Below are 20,465 nucleotides of genomic sequence, written 5' to 3' on the forward strand. Positions count from 1 at the left end.
CCTGGGGGAGGGACTGCAAGCCAGGCAGTTCAGAGAGGAGGAAACCAGCTCTAACATTTGTAAAGACTGTTGATGGAAGGTTTATTTCAAAGCTTTTTCAGTCTCTTGATCTGAGAGCCCTTTGCCCAGGGAGTGCTGGAAATCTGGCTCTTCTTTCCAAGCAAATATAGCAGGCTCTGAGAGTTGATGAAGTGCTGTTGAGCCACAAATATTGAATTGCCAGTTGAATGATGGTTGGTTTGTTTTTGTTGTGTTTTTTCTCTCTTTATGGACAGTGGTGCAGTGAAGTTGTCAGGAATAACTGTATTTTAGTCCCAGTTCTGCCAGTTACTTAGCATGTCACCCTCAGGGTGTCACTTGCAGCAATCCAGCTCTTGCTTGCTATAAGACAGCTCATATCCTTATTACTGACATGGGCAGTGCCATCACTGGGTGAAGCAGGTTAATATAAAGGTAAAACTGTTGTGTGGTTTTGCTAGTAGATACCTGCCAGGAAATGTCCATAGGAACAATCATTTTGCTTCCCTGATTAAAGTCTCTTTTAATTACTTTCCAGCTATACATGAGATTTGCAGCTTTTTCACTTTGGCAGGTCCATCCTCCACTGCTGTCCCAGCCATCCTTCACCCCTTCCCTGCTCCCTACCCCTGGGGACTGCACGTGTCCAATTTTGACCTCAGATATTTTAAGTTAGTCCAGAGCAATCTCTCTGTGTCAGTTTGAATGACTGTGTTGGTCAGCATCAGGATTTAAACTGAAGTACTTGGCCCGTGTTGTTACTGGCCTGACCTCTTTGGGCCTTAGTGAAAACCAAACAATTTGTGCTTTATAAATCCAGTGAATAGGCTGTACTCATACCTCATCCTCCACTTCACAATCAGATCCTGGCTCAGCCACAAAACCCAGCTTCTCCCTGGGTTTGGTGCAACTTTCTGAGAGCACCCCATAACTTTTCTGCCTCAAACTCTTGCATGGTCAGGGCTGTGCTGAGTTCCCAGGCTCCCAAACTGCATCTCTCATCTGGTTTGTATATGAGAAGGAGGTAACAAGCTAAAAGCACCAGAGTGCCGTGGCTTTCTCAGTCCCCTAGCAGGGCATTCAAGGCCCACTTGAGTCCTTCCTGCTGCTCAGTGCGTGGTTTTGCATTTTTCCTTTCTCTTTGGAGGTGCCTTTTGCCCACAGTAACTCTTCCTGACCTGGTGTCAAGTTATCCTCCACTGGGAAGAACAATGCAAAGGTTGCTTTGCCCTTCTCTGATGCTTCTGCTCTTCAGGATTTGTCAAATATAGTTGGCAGCTGAATTAGCATTAAATAATGAGCAAATGGCCTGCAGCCCTTTTTCAGAGCTGGCAAGGCACACACCTTTCATTCTTTTCTTATAAGTCTCTGAGCCCCGTTTGCACCACACTAGGAGAGAGCTGAGTACCAGATGCTACTCTGGTCAATGCTGGGGACAGAACAGAGGGTGCTGCACTCCTTTCTTTGTCACTAATTGGTACCAGAGTGGTAGCTAGAGGCTGCTAGCTGTGAGAGCAAAACTGTGTTCTCCCTCTCCTTGTAACTGTAGCCATGGCAAGCAGTCAATGGCAGCTGTAAGCAGCTGGGGTGAGCAGGAGTAATGCTTATTTCTTAATTTTCCTGCATGCTCCAGGGTAGCAGGCCTGGCAAAGGCCTCCTTTGTAGCCAGGAGCTGAAGTCCCAGGTGAGATGAAGGCACACATTCCTATGTTAACCCCAGCAGCTACACAGTGTGCTGAGGTCCCTGATATCTGTAAGTGCCAGAGATCCATTCCCAGGTCAGTGTCCCATCTACTGGTCTCAGTTGCCTTTCTGATATTTGATGAAATTGTATTATGTAACGTTGCCAGAGGATTTATTTATTTATTCTGGGAATGAGAAGAGGGACAGAGGCCAGAAGGGATGGAGAACAGGAAAAGAAAGGGGGAAGAAAAAGCAAAGACAAGAGAGAGGTAGCTATGCAGTTAGTATTCCTGAGCCATCTGGTCCTGTTGGCATGGCCCCAGCTGGACAGGCTCACAGGTTTATCCACAGCATGATGTAATCTCCACCGCCCAGCATTTGATTTTTCTCCTTGAGCTGGATGGCTTTGCATCTGGTGCATGTCTGGAGTGGGCACTTTGATTTCCTGTTGCTATTTGTGGACTTCTCCTGGCCAGTTCTCAAGAGCAGCTCAGGCGGTTTGCGTTCCTCAAGCTGAAGAAGCGATGCCACCCCGCTGGCACAGACCAGAGACCAGCCCTGACCAGCTTGCCTTGCAGGCAAGAGACAGCCCTGCAGCTGTGGTGTTCACTGTGCCACAGCTGGAGAAAGGGTGACACCTCTGCCAGGTGCCGGGGCAGATCCCAATCCTTCTCCCTTGCTGCCCCCAACATCAGGGAGCACCAGGGCTCTCAGCTGCCCGGTGAAGCTGGTGGGCTTCCCAGCAGATGAAATGAAGAGGGTTTGCACATCTGCCTCCCTAAAAGCACACTGAATATCTTTAAGTTAAAGGAGACACACAGGAGCCAAGCTGTATTCTTCACTACATAAATTCAGCGTGTGGATGGGCAAAAAGTAGAGCCATAGGTCCCCTCCTGCCTTCAGAAACAGAGCAGCTCCCACCATCCCACGTAGCTGGAAAGGTCTGAGGTGCCCAGAGGGTGAAGATGGGAGCCTTGATGACTCAAGAGATGTAGGTAGCTGTGTGATGAGCCATTAGGCAATGGTTTGACATAAGCACACAGTATTCCCTCCCTCGCAATGCCTCATCCTGCCCACACGCCTCACTTAGCCTTTTTATCTCCAGGGGCTTGGGAACAAAGATGTTGAGTACAGTGACCCCCAGGGAGCAAATTGCTGTTCTGTGGAGAATTCTACAGCCTTTCTCAGAAGCTGTTCTGATTGCACCCAAAGGAAGCAGCATTCTGTTTCCATAATACTCCAGGGATGGTCTGTCTACCGGGGATGGACTCGCTGGAATCACAGAGCTGAGCTTTTCCACCCAACTCAGTTCTGTTGAATGAGAGTAGTGCAGAAAACCATGGCCTCTTTATAAACCAACTGGCAAAACTCTTGCATCTCTCCTGGGAGTGGGCCAGGGATTCTGAGTCACTGTTTAAGTGGGTTGCAGCCAAAGTAGTCTTACCCAAGACATTAAGTGAAAGAAGAGAGATCCACCCAGGAGTCCCAGCAGAAAGAGAAATAGTCATGACCATAATTAATAATAATGATGAAGAGATTCAGAAATGCACTGCCCACTCCAAAAATAAAGTTTGAGGACAATTCAAGTGCTGTAAAGAGAAGAGAGGAAAGAGTCAAGAAAGAACGCCAAAGCCTGCATGTCAGCTGCAATGCAAGGAGTCCTGTCCAGCTGGCCTGGTTTCAAAGAGCTCCTATTGTCCAACAGCATTTCCAAGACACCATTCAAAACTTTCAGAAAATGAACCCAAGATGCAGGGTGAGATTTATCACACAATAAAGGCAAGCCAGATGTGTGCACCCTTTCAGAGAGAGGAGACGGGAGGAAGGCGATGGAGGAGTGTCCTAGTTTTGCTGGGATGGGATTATGAAATAACTTTTCTGTTTAGAGAATCTGTAGTTTTGAAAGACTGCAGAGTCCAGCTCTGTGAAAACAAAAGAGATAAGATGCTCTGGCATGCAGATTTCTATAGAGACCAAGGTCGAGGGTAGTTTTGAACCCTGCAGATATAGTAGGCTGGGGGGGCAAAGCCAAGTGGCCAACCCAAAGTATTTCATACCATAAATGTCACCCTCATTATATAGCAAGAAGTTTGGGGAGATGTCTGGGGGCACCATGGCTGCTTTCCTGAGAGGATCCCATCCAGCTGGTTGCTTGTCCTGTGCCTGAGGCTTCCTCCTCTGAGTGATGTGAGAGCTGTAGCTGTGGTGCTGGCAGGGTTGGGCATTCAGCCTGCACAGCTCAGGGCTTGGGTCATTTCAGGGCTGCTGGCTGGAGCTGAGTATAACTTCGTATATTATATTAGCATTGGGGTTAGTATTAGTTCATTGTTGTTACTCTCCTAAATCTGTTTTCATTTCAACCCATGAGTCTTCTTTCCTTCTCCAGAGTGGGATCAGGTGGCAGAGCAGTTGTTCAAACCATGACAAGGAGGGAAGCAGGGGAGAATCATGTGGCAGAGGTGTGAGGGAAGAGGGGGGCAAGAGAAGGTCTTGTGCTGTGAGCATCCAGGAAGGAGCAGGGGCTGAGTGCTGCTCTGCTGGGATACCCACTGGGCACTTGTGGAGAGTTTCATGCATACTTTCCTCTGTACTTCAGAAAATTCACGTGGCATTGGGTTTTAGAGGACAGAGGGGAAGATCTCACCAAAGCTTTTTCTCTTTTGTTGCACATAAAACCATAATGGATACTAAGAGGTTATTGTTGCTTCTGGTCCTGGATTATAAAGCTGCATAATAAGACCACTTCTGAAAGGATGCCCAGAAGCCAAAACACTGTAGATTTTATCTTGATTTTTCTAGGGCTCAAACAGCCTTCATTATCACTTTGCATCACTGACCACCATGGCAGGGCTGTAACTTCTTTTGCCACAGGAATCACTCCCTGCCACCTGTGATTTGATTATGTTAAAATCTAGCAATTAATTATACATAAAGATAATCTAATCTTTGAATCTACTGCTAGTGTGGAGTTACATGACTGCAACCTGCCATCATTAAGTTCTCCCTGCCTGCAATGAAACTACTGTAACTTTCTGCTGTCTGCCAAATAACTTGGTAGGGTGACCATGCCATACCATACCACAGGTTAAAAGGTGACTTGGTTTTCTTGTCAGGAAGACCTCTTATAGTAAGGACTTGCTCATCTAAGAGTAAAAAGCTTGAAAAAACACTTTGGAGACTTAAGCTAGAGAGTCTGTCTTTGCAGTGGTTCATATAATTAGTGACTGTAGTTAGCTTCTCCAATGGTTTTGGTTTTTTTAGAAAGGGGTAGATTTATCTGAAGCTTTTATACTGAGCTGAGGTGTCTCTTTCTGAGAAGCTCAGTTGCAGAAGAAGCAGGAAATGTGAATATAGTTCCTGCACTTTACATAGGGAACCATGTTTGATTACAAGACTTGTTCCTTGGCCCCAAAAACCCATGAAGCCATCCATCATCACTCTGTGGCACTCCAGGGATGTCCAGAGAATAAATTCCCAAATCTGCTGTTTTTTTGTAGACACCACTTCAATGCTGGGGTGCAGATGACTGCTTCATCTCAGACACAGGAGCTTTCAGGGCAGGTTTTTAGGACATAACAGGTTTCCTGTCTTCAAAGAAACATGGGATCTTTTCTTCACTTCAGACTTTACTTGGCACAAGATCCCAGGCATCTTCAGGTTTCTATTTCATTTCACCAGGGTACTCAGGTGCTGGGCCTTGCTGTAGAGAAGTTTGGCTTGGAGAGGGTATAACTGGAGATACAGGTGCTGGGGAAGAATTTTCACAGGCTGCCTTTCTCCATCAGCCTTGATTTTCATCCCATGGTTGAAGTGACTCCTTTCTCTCCAAGCAGTCAGGTCTCCATCCTCATCTTTAGAAACACAAGCCTTTGACCCCCTAATCACCAACATTGCACCTTTATTCTTCCCAGAATGGTGTTAATCCAGGCTGCCCCAGTAGTGACAAAATAGTCTGAGAGGTGTTACTGCTCTTTGTGTGCTAGGAAAAAAATTTCCCATTCTCCAGAGACTCTGGTTTCTGCAGCTCCACTGCTGGGGTGAAAATGATACCCTCAGCACTGGAGCTAAAGTTTAATTTCCTATCTGCTGTTAGGGCACACAATTTCCACTGGGATATTGGCAGCGGGTCAGAAATCTGCATTCCAAGTTGAATTGCTTTGAAAACAGTCCTGGTGTGGGACCCCATTCAATCTGCTGGTTGCAAAACCCAGCTCTTGCCCAGCCTGGCCATTGAAGAGAGTCTCTGCTCCTGCTCTCTCAAGGTTTTGGGTGAAATTCCCTCACATCCTTGAGTCACAAATCAGCTGGTCCAGATCCTGTAAGTGCTCTTTACAAAGGCCCAGGGAGTGAAAGCCACCAGTAATGTTTGGTATTAGCTGCATGCCTCAGCTTTTGGATTTGAATGGAGCACAGCTATCTTCCTCTTCCAAGGCCTGCTTTTCTTTATGGGTCTCCAGGGACCTGCCAGGGGACAAAATGTGAATTATGTCTGATTTTGTTCTCTGAGCACTAAAGGGAAACATTTTCAATGAGACAAATGAAACTGATTGCAACAATAATACAAACCTTTGCTGCTTCTCTGGTTATCTCCCAAAGCAGATTCCTTCTATCTCTCGGGGTGCCTTTCTTGCTTAGATTACCTTTCTTGCAAGATGCAGAAAAAAGGCCCATAATGGCATAGAGGGGACAAGCAGAGTAAGAGCAGAGCTCTGCCAGCTCTGGTGGAGCAAGCCCCATATTGGGCAGGGCCAGAAGCTTCCAAAGGAAGATGGCAGAAATACTGGAGTGATGTTTATTGCATTTTATTTTGTTTATTGAATAAAAGTCTCCATCCCACTGACTAGTGACTGGCTTGAGCAGTTGCACCTCTTTAATTTTAATTATATTGAGTGTTCATGTTATAGTTCATGTATTTTGGAGATACTGTGACCTGGCTTTGCTGCAACATGACAGTGTAGTTCACAGAGAGAGCCATGCAGAGTAAACCAATACTTTTGTTTCCCCTTCTTGCTGCCTTTCTTTGCACCACTCATCCTTTTCCATTAAGAGGAATTTTTCCCTGAAGTGTCCAGGCAGACATGCTACACAAAATTAAATCCATATAGTTTTGTCCAGGGTAGATTTCCCTCTAGATTTGCAGCTGATGGGCTGGTACTACAGGTTATGCAGGGGTGCCAGATGCCAACAGGCATGGCTATAGGAACCCAGTTGTTTTCTGTCTGCTCTGCTTCTTTGGGGACCAAGAGGGGACAGATGTGTTTAGACTCTGCGAAGGGCATGCCTGGGTGGAAATGGATCAGAGTAACATAGCAGTTGGGGGCTTCCCAAAGATGATGGATGTTCACACATCAGGAGACAAAGTTCACATGGGCCCCCTGTTGCTTCAGCATCTGAAAGAGTCCCCTGTCATGGTGTGGAGTTGGGGTGTCACTTGGAGCCTGCTACAAACTCAGCTGAGGCTGCCAAGTTAACACATGGAGGTGAAACACCAAGAGAGACAAGAGGGCAGAGACCTGGGAGTAATAATGACAATACAGCTTCTTTCTCTCAGAGCTACTGCTCCTGTGAAGTCTCTGCCCAGAGACTGTGCTGAACACAGTCTTGGGAGGAAGCAAAGAAGAGGAGGAGACCCCTGCCAACTTGCACAGAGGTACCTGCATTCCCACAGAGAACACCTCCCACGTATCTCTGCTTGGAAGTGGCCCAGCTGCCACCACGATGGCTCAGAAACAAAGGCAGTTTTGTTTTGTCACAAACCCAAGCAGGTGTCTTCAATTCTCCAAACTCAAGAAAGGCCTTGAAGGACAGACTTGTTAACTTATCTTTCACAAACTCCTAGCAAGAGCCCCCAAATCTTCTGCCAAGTGAAGGTTAAGAGCAGCTGATCTAAATGTTTCATCCTAAGAGAGTTGTGTCTGCTTCTACTTGTGGTTTAAATCCTGCTCTACTTTTTATCAGTCGGCTGCAAAGTACTGGTAAGCCAAAAGAAATTTGGAGCGTTTATTGCATATGTAGCATACTCGCAGCAAAAGCTTGCTGGAAAGCAAAGACATTCCTTTTTATCCTCCAGGGTGCTTCTGCTTGGAGGGGAGGTGCTCCTGTCTGCAGATTCCCTGAGTCTCGTGCAACAGGGAAGCTCTGTCCTGCAGCTGCTTCCCACCCCAGAGCACTGAGTCTGGTTTGCCCTAAAGGAGGCTGATATATTCCCCCTCCTCCCTAGCACCCCTATACCTTCTCTCTGGTTTGAGGGCACACCAGTGGCCACACCTCATAAGTGGTAAGAGCTGAGAGAGAAAGTAAGAGCTTTCTGAGTGCATCTGTAATAGACCATAAGTGAACACTTAGGTTCTCAAAGGAACGACGAGAAATGCAGAGCTGGGCAGTAGACAGAAAGGTGAAGCTGATAAGCAGGCACTCTGTGAAGGATTAGCTTCATTTATGGTAGGTTCTCCTGGCAGAAAAAGATGAGCAAAGTTGCCTAAGTTCAAGCACAAGTAGGTGATTCTCTGAACAAAAGGAGATTAATAATGCTGCTAGTAGTCATTGTATGTAAGTCTGGGTAGCAGAAGCTCAGAAAAGTAAAAAGAAGGAGTTGTGAAATCCGCTTATCTTTTGATACACCTCACCCTGGGCTCTTCCCTGCTCCACAGGCATTCCCCTCGCAGGGCACTTCCAGCCTCTCCCACATCATCACTGCAGTGATGCCAGATTATGCTAATCCCCTTTTTGCTGAGCACACTGAACCCAGGTGAGGGCACACCAGCATCCATGACAGCTGCAGCAACAGGTGCCTTCTGTGCCTCCTTCAGGGAAACCCAGTCACAGACTTCAATGTTTCAGCCTTCCACGTACATTTTCTTTCTTTCTTTTCCCTTTCAGGCGCAAAACCAGTTAAACTAAAGACATAATTTGCCAACTCCACCCGCGTCTGAGTGCCTCCCAACACTCCTCCCTTCCCAATGAGAGCAGGCTTGCAGCCTCCGAGCTGGGTATTACACAGCTACAGCCAGAGCCACAGACTGCTGATGTGGTTTGTGTTGTGCGTATGCTTTCAAGTGTCACCCATCCTATCAACTGATAATTCCCACTGCCCCTGCTGGGATCGCAGGGAAAGCAGGGCAGGGGAACCACAAAACCTTTATCCCCGCCACGGAGATTACTGCAAACCCCGTGAGCAGTATGGAGGACACGCCACAGGAGGACGATGTCCTCCGAGGCACTCTTTAAGACACCACAGGATTAGAAAAATCCACGAAGGGGGAAAGGAGAGGCCTCTTCCAGGGGCAGAGACCAGGAGGGAGACGGGAGGTCCCGCCGTCTCTGCTTCTCCACAGACTCCTCTCAAAGCCTCAGCGCCCAGCCGAGCCGCGCCTCAGCCCGGCACAGCGGGGGAAGCCGAGGCGGGCGGGTCAGGGCCGTGAGGAGCTGCGGGCCCCGGACCGCTCCGTCCTAACCCTGCACTCCTCCCGCCCGCTCTGCGCGCCTCCCCTGGCAGCCGCTTACGCATTGGCTACCGCTCTGCGGCCTCAGCCAATGGGCGGCCGCCGCTGCCGGCGGTTGGATGCGCGCCGGGGGGACCGTTAACCGGCGACTACAACGGCGGCGGCAGCGGCAGCGGCAGCGGCGGCGGGGGGTGTGTGAGGGGGGGTTTGAGGGGGTGTGTGTGTGAGGAGGGGTGTGTGAGGGGGGTGCGTATGGTGGCTGCTCAGCCGCCGGCAGTCCCTCCTGCTCGGGGGTGATGGAGACAATTTGGGCTCACCCGGGACTTTGGTGCTGTTCTGCCTGACAGGGGTGTAGGGGGGGGGGGGTGAGGCAGCTGCGGGCACCCGAGGACCTGAGCAACCCCGACTTCTCCCTCGCTTGAGGGTAGCGGCTTGCCTTGGTGCCACTCCGTCAATCGGTTCCTCTGTGTCTTGAGGCTCTTGTCCTTCCTAGGTCTTGTGGTTCCTAGCACTGGGAATTGTAAATCCAGGTCCTTGGAATGGGTGTGTGGTGGAAGGAGGTTTTCATGACAAACTGTGCCTGAGCTTTGCTGTGACTTCCCAAGGGCCACATGGCTGCTGAGGAGGAATGGCTTGTAGCATCTTTGATCTGAGGGGCTGCAGTCCCTGCGAGGAGGCGGCTGATCTCACAGCTCACCTGTGGGGAAGCAGGTCACCTGCCTTGTTTTCAGTGACCCTTTCACACCCCCACACTCCTTTCTGTCCTTCTGCATTATTCTATAGACAATCAATTCTGGGCCCAGGTTCCGGGCCTAGGTTCCAGACCAGATTCAGTCAAACCCTCTACCACGTGGAATCTGGGTGTCAAAAAAGTGTTTGGTTATGCAAAGGTCCAAGGTTGTAAAGCTGAAAATAATCACAGGTGACTTAGGGAGTGTCTGAGAAAGTCTGAAAGGTGTTGCTGGTTGGATGCTGTCCTGCTGCTGGAGGAAAATAACAGTGGGGGTTGCAGATGGTTAGGCCATGCCGTGCTGCCAACCAGGAACAGTAAGGGGGTAGCAGGTCAGACCCAAGTTATTCAGACAGATGGAGCCCTGGCTCCAGGCATGGAGCATCAAGGAGATGTGGTATGTGAGGACCCATATTAAAGGACAATATGGGTCAGGATAGTGAGGTACCAGCAGGCTTTGAGAGGGCCAGGAGGCAGCTGGATGATCACGTGCTCCTTGGGGTGTAGATGCACCAACTAGACTGTGAGCAGAAGTGTGCACAGCATCCGTCCCAAATGTCTGCATCTTGCTAACATTGTCAAGACCTTCACTTTTCATAAGATCTAAAATTCACTGCATTTTAAAGAGAGCAGAAAGACTGTCTGGGGTGTATAGGCTCTTTCCTGGAATGTAAAGGAAACCTCAGCTGTGAAGCTGGAGTGCAGGGGGCTTCATTCCTTAGTGAAAGCAGAGAAGGGAAATGCAGATGTCACAGCTGGGACAGGAGATTTATCTTGGCAAGCAAAGAGGAAAAATACTTTCAAAAATAAAAGAGAAAATTCAGAAGAATCCCCTCCCCATCTGCACTGCCTGCCAGCATGAGCAGAACCTCCAACCTGCAAAGGCCCTTCGTCTCCTGGACCTGGGCTGCCACCCAGCTGGATTAGCCCCTTGTGGCTTTCTCTTTGAAGCAAGACCATTGTAGTGGGAGCAGGGAGGCTGTGAGAACCAAGCTGATCCTGAATGGAGATTTCCTACAAAAAACTCAGCTGGAGGTGGGAAGGGGAAAGTCTGGATCAAACGATGGAAGCATGAGAGGTGGGGACAGATGTAGCCATGGTGACCGCAGAGGAAAAGTGGCTCCAGGAAGGGGAAGCTGTCCCCTCCTCAGCCATGCGTGGTGCCATTGGGCTACAAGAGTGGTACCTTAGGCTTCCTCTGTGCAACTGGGTGGAGGAGAAGGCTTAATGCCTCTATTTCTGCTTGGGGTCCTCAGAGGTCTAAGAGCAGCTCTGGGTGGGAGGAAGTAGAGAGTTTGTGATTGGATGTCTGAGTGCCTTACATTAGCTCCCAAGGTAACAGCCGTACATCAGGAGAGGCTGTTCAGCTGAGGAGTGCACACACATACATACAGCATGCTATTTAGACAACCCTAAGCATGAGGTCAGGGTGAAAACATGTGGTGGAAATATGTTTGGAAGAGTCAGTGCCTATGTTGGTCACCAGGAGTGGGAGGGAGGAGCTGGCAGCTGACAGTTTTGCACTCTCTCCCCACAGCTGAGGTGGCCTCAGTCTCAGCAGATCCTGTGGCACCAGAGCAGCTTAAGGCTCCCTCTTTTGGGTTTGAGGTATTAATGGGTACTGATTGCTTTCCTCATACCTGTGCATACTGGCTTGTCCCATCTGGGTGCTGCCTCCCCCTCCTACCAAAACTCTGATGAGGGGATGGGCAGCCAGAAATCAGGTTTGGATCAGGAAATCGAGCACATCCTCACCATTGTGTTTCTGTCCCTTGGCTGCCCCCTCCCTCACAGCTCACTGGTAATGCAGCTTTTGGAAACACATCTCATGCTATTTCTTGGCTTTGGAGCAGAGTTAGAAGAAGTAAGGAGGGTGCGAAAGGGAGAGGGAGATAGCAGGAGCAAGCAATAGAAAATAAGACTGTTCTATGAACTTTGTATCCCATTTGGAAACTGTTTTCCCCCAGTACATTTCACACCTGCTCCCTATGGGCTATGATGGGAAGGACCACACATCACATTTGATGGGTCCTCCTTGCTCAAGCTCGACCCATCCTACATTCAGGCTGTGCTGACCCCACTCTAGGTGGGAAGGCTGGTGGCTGCTCAGCACCTCCCTGGGCATGTGGCCTTCCAGCCAGGATAAAGCTGGAAGAATTTCATCTATTTGGTCAGGTGATAAAGCTGCTTCTGCTTATTGCTCAGAAACTCAGAACACTGACTCTACCATGATCCACACAGCACTGAGACACCACCATACCCAGGTACCTGCATTTCCCCAAAGCCTTCTCTCTCATACTTGTTAAGGAAGAGTACAGCTGAAGCCTTCTTTGAGTTTTGCCTGATAGGTGCAGCTCCTGCAATGAGGCTGGGTGGCAGAGAATTTGCATAATCTGGGTTAGCAGGCTCCTTCTAAAGTAATCAGTAGTGTTTCTGATGGCCACCCTCCAAATGGAGCTTCTGGCTGTTCCTCACTAAACCCATCACAGTTGTATCTGGACAAAAGGACAATTTTTCCTGTCACCATGTGGCTGCATGCATGGCTGCCTTTACTAATCTGAAATCTTTCCTGAATTTAACTATACCTGTTGGTGTCAGGAGGGAACAGAGCCAACCAAAAAGGTGTGGTTGCTTAGGTTCCTTCAGTCTCCATTGTGGATGTAGCCAGCCACGGTCATATCATTATTTTTGTTTGCTTTATCCTTCCTCTGCTTTCCTCTGCTTCCTGCCACCACCTGTGAGTGAAATACTAATATCCAGCTCTGTGGCAGCTCTGGGTGCTTTACCTCTTTGAGGAGTCTGATCCTTGGCACTCTCTTTGATAATAACCATAGTTATTATAGCTATTATATAGTTGTTATATAGGCTTGCTCCCTTCTCTCTGTCATCTGTGTCTGGAAATGTTGGACTGGTATATGACTGACTGGTGAGAGCTGAAAGGAGGCTGCTTTGATGAGAAGGCTTTGCCAGCATTTAGTTGTGTGGAGGATAAGACCAGGAATTTTGAGGATATTCACAGTGGTAGTGGATTAAGGGTTGGACTTGATGGTCTCAGAGGTCCTTTCTAACCCAGATGACTTTGTGATTCTGTGATATTCCTGGATTCCCACAGATGGTGTGAGTTTCATTCTCTTCTTATCACCTGTGTTTTTCCCATACTGTGCAATAGGCCTCTTCTCAGACAGAATGGGCTTTGGGGACCTTAACTCCAGCATCTCTGAGTGAAGAGTGTTGTCTCCATCTTGATTTCCAAGCAGTGAGGTCCTTCAGCAATCCTGCCATGTGGTGCCTAGAAAAAGAACCAGAAATCTGCAATTACTCCTGCCAGTGAATATGTAAAGGCTCTTCTCCTGTCCTTGCCCTCACTACTCATCTCTCACCCCTTAGTGACTGCTGGTTTCAGAATAAAATCAGAGGCCCAGCTCTGCCTCTTCCCTCTGGGTGGGTTTGTCCTGTTGGCTGACTCAAAGATCCTTACATTGCAAGTGGGGGTGGGATAGCACTAAAAGTGTGTAGAACTACTGCATAAATGCATCTTCTTGACTCTTCACTTCTACCTCTGGCTTTGTTAATGCACAGTTGAGAAGGACTCTCAGCTGTCCCTCCATCTCTGCTTCTTTTCCAGGGCTTTTTAGTAGTTCTAGTTTTGATGGCTACAATAGTATATATGATTTAAGTACCTCTTGTTGGATCCTGGCTCTGCAGTCATGGTGCACTGCCAGCCAGAACTCGGAATTTCTTCACTTTTCTGTGGTTCCATTCTCACCCTTACCTAAGGCTGTTGTGTACATATCCTGTGTTTGCTTGTGTTGTAAGAGAAAGCAAGACAAAGAACAGCTGTTAGATGAGCAGGCACTCTCTGCACTTAATGCTAAGGATTTCAAATGCTTTACCCCTCTGTGCTTTAGGATAGGACAAAACCTGGTTTTCCAGTGCTTTTTAGATAAATATCTAACCTAGCTCCATCTGCTGACTCAGCTCCCTCTGAAGAGTGGTTAAGCTCAGCACAAATGGGAGGTGTTTTGTGTCACTTGATGAAAATATTTCTGTGGATTTTACAAATCTACCCCACCAACTCGGCTTCTGGTATGGGAACAAGTGAAGAAAACTTCAGCCCAGACACCCCAGGGAGGGCCTCAGCACTGGGATTCAGCACGAGTGTGCCCTCTCTGCTTTACCAATCCATGCAACATCTGCTCTCCCAGGGAAGCCTCAGGTGGTGTCAGACCTGCAGGCAGTGGGAGGACAAACAAGTAGGAAAGGAGTGATGGGTGACAAACTTGGTGTCAGGCAGAATGTAAGCAGCAGGGATTCCCCCTGACTTCCAGTGTGCTCTGTGGGCATCTGTGTTTTTAACTTGAGTGGCTGGGGGCTGATGTGGGAGGGTGAAGAGAAGTAGCATGTTGGAGGTTGCTGCAGCTCACTGTCTCCTTCCCCAGCTTGGTGGGAAGTGTGGGTCTGTTCAGCCAAACCCTACAGCCTCACCCTAACCCTCAGGCTGCCAGCATAATGTTGACAGAGTGATATTGTGTTCAAATAAAACAAATATACCTTCCTGTAGGAACAGGAACCTTCAGGCTTCAGCATCCGGGGTCCTCTGGCCAACTCCTCCCTCAGTCCTAGGGCTGGAGGAAGAAAGCACAGCATACACCCCGTGCTCCTCTCTAAGCTGGGCTCTTCCCAGAGCTCAGCTCTTATACTGGAATTCATTGGCATTCAAATTTCTACTCTAGGACCTGCATGCTCTCTCCTGCTCTCTCTCATCTATACCCTGTTGCTCTTGGTATTTCAGAATGCTGCTCTCAATGCTTTTCTGCCCAGTCAGATGCTTTTGCAGGCAGGGGGGAGGACACACGACCCAGTCTGACTGCTGAGTTCTCTCCAGTTCATTTAAGTTACACAGTTCCGTCTGTGTAATGTAGTCACTTGAAAGTATTTGTCTTTTCTTTCCTCTCCCTGAGCCAGAAGCCTCAATCTGCCAACAAATGGGATAATTTTTCAGCTGGTGCTTGGCAACCATAATTTTTCTCCCTGCCCAACCAATACTTTGTTGTAGCAAATGGAAAAGTTAGGGATTTGACTGCTGAATAGGAGGGTCTGCCTTAAAGGAAACAGGTTCCCTGTAGCATCAGGATCCCAGCTCTGCAGCTGCACTGTCCAGATTTACTGACTGTACTGTAATGATTAGTGGAATGATTGTTGTTAACAGCCCATCTGTAGTGTTTAAACTTCACTGGGGAGCAGAATTTAACAGGCATTATCTGGATGGAGGACAGCCTCATATGGTCCACAGAGGGGCTGTGAAATCCCAGAGGAAATTAAATACAACAGGGGGCCTTCCTGTTATGTTGATCCAACTGATCTTTTTTTTTTTTTTCTGATAGAAATCAGCAGATTTCTGATAGAAATAAGAATCTGGGTTGATGTTCTCTGGGGCATCAGAGTGCCTACTGCCACTGGCAGAGAACATGAGGAAGTGTCTTGTCACCAGGGACAAGTGCTGAGGACCATGATTTCCTGTCACTCATGCATTTTATCATCACAGGGATTTCTTGCCCTGTGCTCTATTCAGCTCACTGTCACAGTGAGATGATGATAGGAAGCTGAAGATAAGTATCCACAGAGGGAGGGGAAGATGTGAGAATATAGAAGAGTTCCATGAGTGCTTTTGGCACAGATTAACAGGCAGAGAAGGTGTACAGCACCACGGCCCTTTCTATCTTAATTCCAGGTGTTTTATCAAACTGATGCAGGCAAAGGATAGGAACTGCTTTTTTCCATCCAAAAAGAGCTGTTCCTGAGGTTTGGCTCTCAGGGCAGGGTAAGGCTCTCAGATCCCTCTTGGAGTTGATATTAATGGTCTCTTTCCCTTTGTCTTTTCTCAGCATTTCTCGGAGAACCTGGATCACTTCTCTGACAACATGGAGGACTTCTCCAGTGACCTCTTCAGCAGTTTCTTTGATGACCCAGTACTGGCTGAGAAGAACCCACTGCTGGACATGGACCTCGATCCACCCACACCAGGCATCCAGGCAGAGCACAGCTATTCCCTCAGTGGAGACTCTGCTCCCCAGAGCCCTCTTGTGCCTGTCAAGACTGAAGACAATGCTAATGGTGAGCATGAGATGTGCACGCTGCACAACTTTGGGCACATCTGTTAGCAGAGGCCCTGGCTGGCTTCCATATATAAGGACAAGCTGGATGTTCCTTTGGATTGTGCATGGATAATCCAGGGAAGAATTTGATCTGCCATACAGCCCACATTTTTTCCTTCAGTCTGTGCTCTGACAGTCCCATTGCTCCACTGCCAGGCTAACTTATTTCCAAGGATGATAATTGATTGTGGTTCAGACTCCTGCCAACTTCTGGCAACCAATAGGAAATGTCTCCTTAGGGCCCTGCAAACCTGTGTGTGGGTTCCCCAGATACAGGTCTGTTTCAGCATCAGGAAGCAGGGTTTTGGCTTGAATATAGGAAGCATGAGTCTGGCTGCAGCCAGTGCTGGTGCATGCACGTGGAAAGAATCATAGAATGGGCTGGGTTGGAAGGGACCTCAGAGATCATCAAGTCCAACCCTTGATCCACTCCCGCTGCAGTTCCCAGCCCATGGCACTGAGTGCCACATCCAGGCTCTTTTGAAATATCTCCAGGGATGGAGAATCCACCCCTTCCCTGGGCAGCCCATTCCAATGGCTGATCACCCTCTCCCTAAAGAAATTCTTTCTAATGTCCAACCTAAACCTCCCCTGGCACAACTTGAGACCTCTTGTGCCCTCTTGTCTTGCTGAGAGTTGCCTGGGAAAAGAGCCCAACCCCCCCCTGGCTCCAACCTCCTTTCAGGGAGTTGTAGAGACTGATGAGGTCTCCCCTGAGCCTCCTCCAGGCTAAGTGGCTTCTTTACCAGCATCTTTTAGCAGGAGACAGAGAGGAACAGCTATTTCAAATCCTATTTTTAAAACAATTCATTTCAGGGTAATTTATGATGGCTGGATATTTTTAGAGCCATCCTTGCAGAGAGTCCTGTAATTTGTGGGACCGTGTGGGTGTTCCAACAGCTGATGGACACCAGGATGCCTGAAAAGCAGTGGCACAGGCTCAGTCTATAGAGGAAAAAGCCTTTCCTTAGAGTGAGAGTGAAACCTGGGACAGAGGCTTCCCTCTCATGGCCAGGAATGACCCCAGCTCTCTGGTACAAACCCTGGCCTCTGCTGCCTCTTTGGTGCCTGCAAAGGGCACAGCCATCAGTGCCACATTCCTTAGAGGCCACACCTCTCCCAAATGGAGTGTGACACTGATCCTTGGGCAGAGGCTAGCACAGGGTGCACAGAGGATAAGTCAGGAAAGCTTGAGGTGGACCTCACACTTGCTCTCTGATCAGCTCTACACCAGGAGTTATATTAATGGTATTAATATGTCAGGTATAGGGGTATCTGTGTACCCAGTCCTGCTGTGGGGTAATTCAACCCATCTTTTCAGGGCTATCTTGGCTTGTAATTGGATGAATCATAATTCTAGTGTAACCCTGAGTCAGGACGTGTTTGCAATACTTGTGCAGTCCTTTTGGCATAGCTGCATCCCATCTCGGGCCTTTTAGGCATTCAAATTAATTACCCAAGGATGGCTTTTCTTTAACATTAGGCAACTCTACTTGGTCTGCAGAGCTCCCCAGGAATTTCCGGGCTCTGTCTAGGCTTGGAGCTGGCTGAGGCTTGTGATTTATCAGCTTTCTCCCCTCTTTTCTGCAGATCTTCAAGAAACACTGCCAAACACTTCCAAATCCTGCCCTTTCCCACACAGTTCCCACCAACATAGGCTACAGCAAGCCACTGAGAGCACTGTGACCCTGTTTATCAGTGGAGATTGCTTTTCAGGTCGTTTGCACACACTCCTCAGTACCAGCCCTCAGTTCTGCAGGGTGTGATTTGATGCCAGGAGCAGGGGAGCCAGTGCTGTGCACAACATTGGGTGCTGGACCAGACTTGTGCCTGCACTCCTGTACAGGTCCTGCTTCCTCACTGTTATTTGCCTCACCTCCTCAACCCAGGGCAACTCTGGAAATCTCTCCACTGAGTTTCCCATGACATACAGAGGAGCAGAGGATGACCTTCCTCTCATGCATCACCCAGCAACATACAGGGAAATCTGAAGTGGTTACAGGCTGACCATACCTCTGCAACATTCTCTCAGGCAGCAGAACATAGATGTGTCTACACAAAAAGCCTCCTCAGTCCCTCATTGACCCTGTAATAGTTAATGTGTTTCTGAATCTGTAACCCAGCCCCTCCCCAGATAAATCTTGGAGGGTGGGAAAGAGCAGAGCCAGAATGCAGACAGGAAATGGGATGACAGGGCATAGTTATTTGGGTGTCCTCTCCTTGAGCTGTCTGGGCTGACAGCACTGGGGGCTGCTCTCTCACTGAGTCAAGTCTGAACAGGGAGAGTCCTTGGTGGTCTGCACTCCCCTGTCTGGTAACTTGGTTCAGCATCAGCCCTCCCAGACTGAGGATTCCCCACCCCTCAGAGAAAAAAAGAGAGATCCAGCACTTTATAACAGAAAGGGAGGATGAAGAAGATGAGGCTTAAAATCACAGTAAGGTAACTATAGATTAGCCAGTAAGCAAAACCTTCCCATAGTGGGCAGTGAAACTAGAAGATATTTAATAGGGTAAGCTGTGGACTCTTCATCACTTTACAGAGGGGCAAGATCAAGTTAGACAGACAGCTGTCAGGACTGACAAGTTTATTTGAACTTGCCTAGAGGAGTTGGAATAGACTGGAAGACCTCTCATAGCCCCTCATCTTTTTGACAGGCTTTGATCAGGCAGAAGCACTCAGTGCAAGTTTTGTCTGCAAACACTTGTGGCTGTGTAACACCTTGCCTTCTTCCATCAGATTGGGCTTGTCTGCATACCAGAGATAACTGGGGCTTCACTAGCAGGTTTGGAGTCCTAGGCAGGACAGAGAAAATGCAGTTTGGTCTGTGTCTGCTCAGTAGCCTCTCCATTGTCATGGTTGTGCAGGGCAGAGATGCTGCCTGAGGATGTTGGGTCTTCTGTGTTGTGGGAAGCTCTAGGAAGTCATCCAGCAGCACTAAGCTGCACAGCTGATATGCAAAGAGAACGGCCACAGGAACTCCTGTCTGTGCTTGGAGATCCAGTCACACAAGGAGCTGGTAGGAATGAGCCTCAGCAATAGGGACCAATCTAGGCAGCAGAATAAGAGATGCTAGACCAAAGACAGGAGAGCAGTATATTCCAACTGGCGTGGGCAATGCTATGTTAACTGTTATAATTCTTGCCCAATCTTTAACACTACTTGTGTCCACACAAAAGTCAGAGGCAGAATTCTGCCCTGTTGTCTCCTGAGAGCAACAGAGCCTGAGATGAGCAAATACGGTGTTAAGCTACCTTTAAGCTTAGTTCAGATGGCAGCTCTCACAGAACCAGCTGCTTGCTTGTGTTGTTCTTTGTGCAGGCTTTTCTGGAGCTGAGAAGAACCTTTCTCCCCCTCTCCTTTTGCCAGGACAACTTCTAGACTGAGATCTGCACTGCAGAGCCAAGAAACAGCCCTAGGTCTGTGAGTGCTGTATGCAGAGAGCAGTGCAGAGGGGTCAGGTGTGAGCCTGACTGTGGCTTCAAACATTGAACAAACTGGGGCAGTGTCTGGTGGCACACTTAGCAGTAGTCTGTACTGTGTCAGATAAAAAGGAGAAGGATGGATGAGGAGGATGCAGGCTCCAGGCCAGCTAGGAGTAGCTTTTTGGCAGGCGGAAGTGTTTGAAGATAAATGAGGGGACCGAAAACTCCAGAGCAGAGCCCAGGCAGCTCTGCTGCCTAGCAGATTTTTTTCTCCATCTGAGTTGCAGCTTATTCACCACTGGCTGAATCCCAGCTCCTGGAATCTCTGCTTCCATTGACAAGCCAGGCTCATGCTACAGACATGCATGGGACAGAGCCTGCAGGGTGTGAGGGGAGTGTGCCCACACAGCTCCATTCTGCTCTCTTCAGACACATCCTTTCTCTCACTGCTGCTTTGGTGCTTTCTCTCACTGCAGCAGGGGGCAAGAGTCCACCTGAGCAGCACAAAGTGGAGAAAGGAACCTTAGAGGTGAGACTGTGGGGGGCAGGTGTGGGAACAGCCTCACAAGCAGGTGCCACATTGGACTTCCTTCCCCAGAAATGGATCTTCCTCCTCTCCTGTCATGTAACAAAGCTCTGGTACTCGGCACAAGTCCAGAGGTCTGGAGGCAGCCCATGCAGCCCCTCATCAGTAGAGAGCTTGCCCTCTTGCCAGCTATCTGGCAGGGAGATGGTGTTATTCTTGGTAACACACCTGGCAGCTCTGTGATGCAGGCTGTGCTGCCTAAGGAGCAAAAACTGAGCATCCTCCTCACAATGAGCCCTAAATATAAATAAGTGGATCAAGGGTTGGACTTGATGATCTCTGAGTTCCCTTCCAGCCAGTTCTATGATTCTATAAGCTCCAGAGGATGAGACTCAGACACCACTGGGATAAGAAACCCTGCAGCTGCCTTCAGTGTTTGGGCTGCACAGTGAGAGCAGAAGAGACACAATCCCTCTAGGTCTGTCCTG

At 48.7% G+C, this 20,465-nt stretch overlaps 1 protein-coding gene across 6 annotated transcripts in view; it reads left to right on the forward strand.

Moving 5' to 3' along the window:
* Positions 1-20,465, forward strand: part of CREB3L1 (cAMP responsive element binding protein 3 like 1) — a 61,838-nt gene that overhangs the window by 25,151 nt on the left and 16,222 nt on the right. For 4 of the 6 annotated variants that reach the window (XM_071744803.1, XM_071744802.1, XM_071744800.1 and 1 more), the window contains one exon: positions 15,759-15,987. In XM_071744803.1, coding sequence (XP_071600904.1) covers positions 15,795-15,987 — 193 coding nt within the window. In that variant the 5' untranslated portion in view covers positions 15,759-15,794. Of the gene's footprint in view, positions 1-10,153; positions 10,952-13,136; positions 13,315-15,758; positions 15,988-20,465 lie in introns of those variants that run through there. The other 2 variants (XM_071744804.1, XM_071744805.1) reach the window with 2 other exon arrangements.

This window comes from Heliangelus exortis, chromosome 5, assembly GCF_036169615.1.
Source record: "Heliangelus exortis chromosome 5, bHelExo1.hap1, whole genome shotgun sequence".
Classification (NCBI taxonomy): Eukaryota; Metazoa; Chordata; class Aves; order Apodiformes; family Trochilidae; genus Heliangelus; species Heliangelus exortis.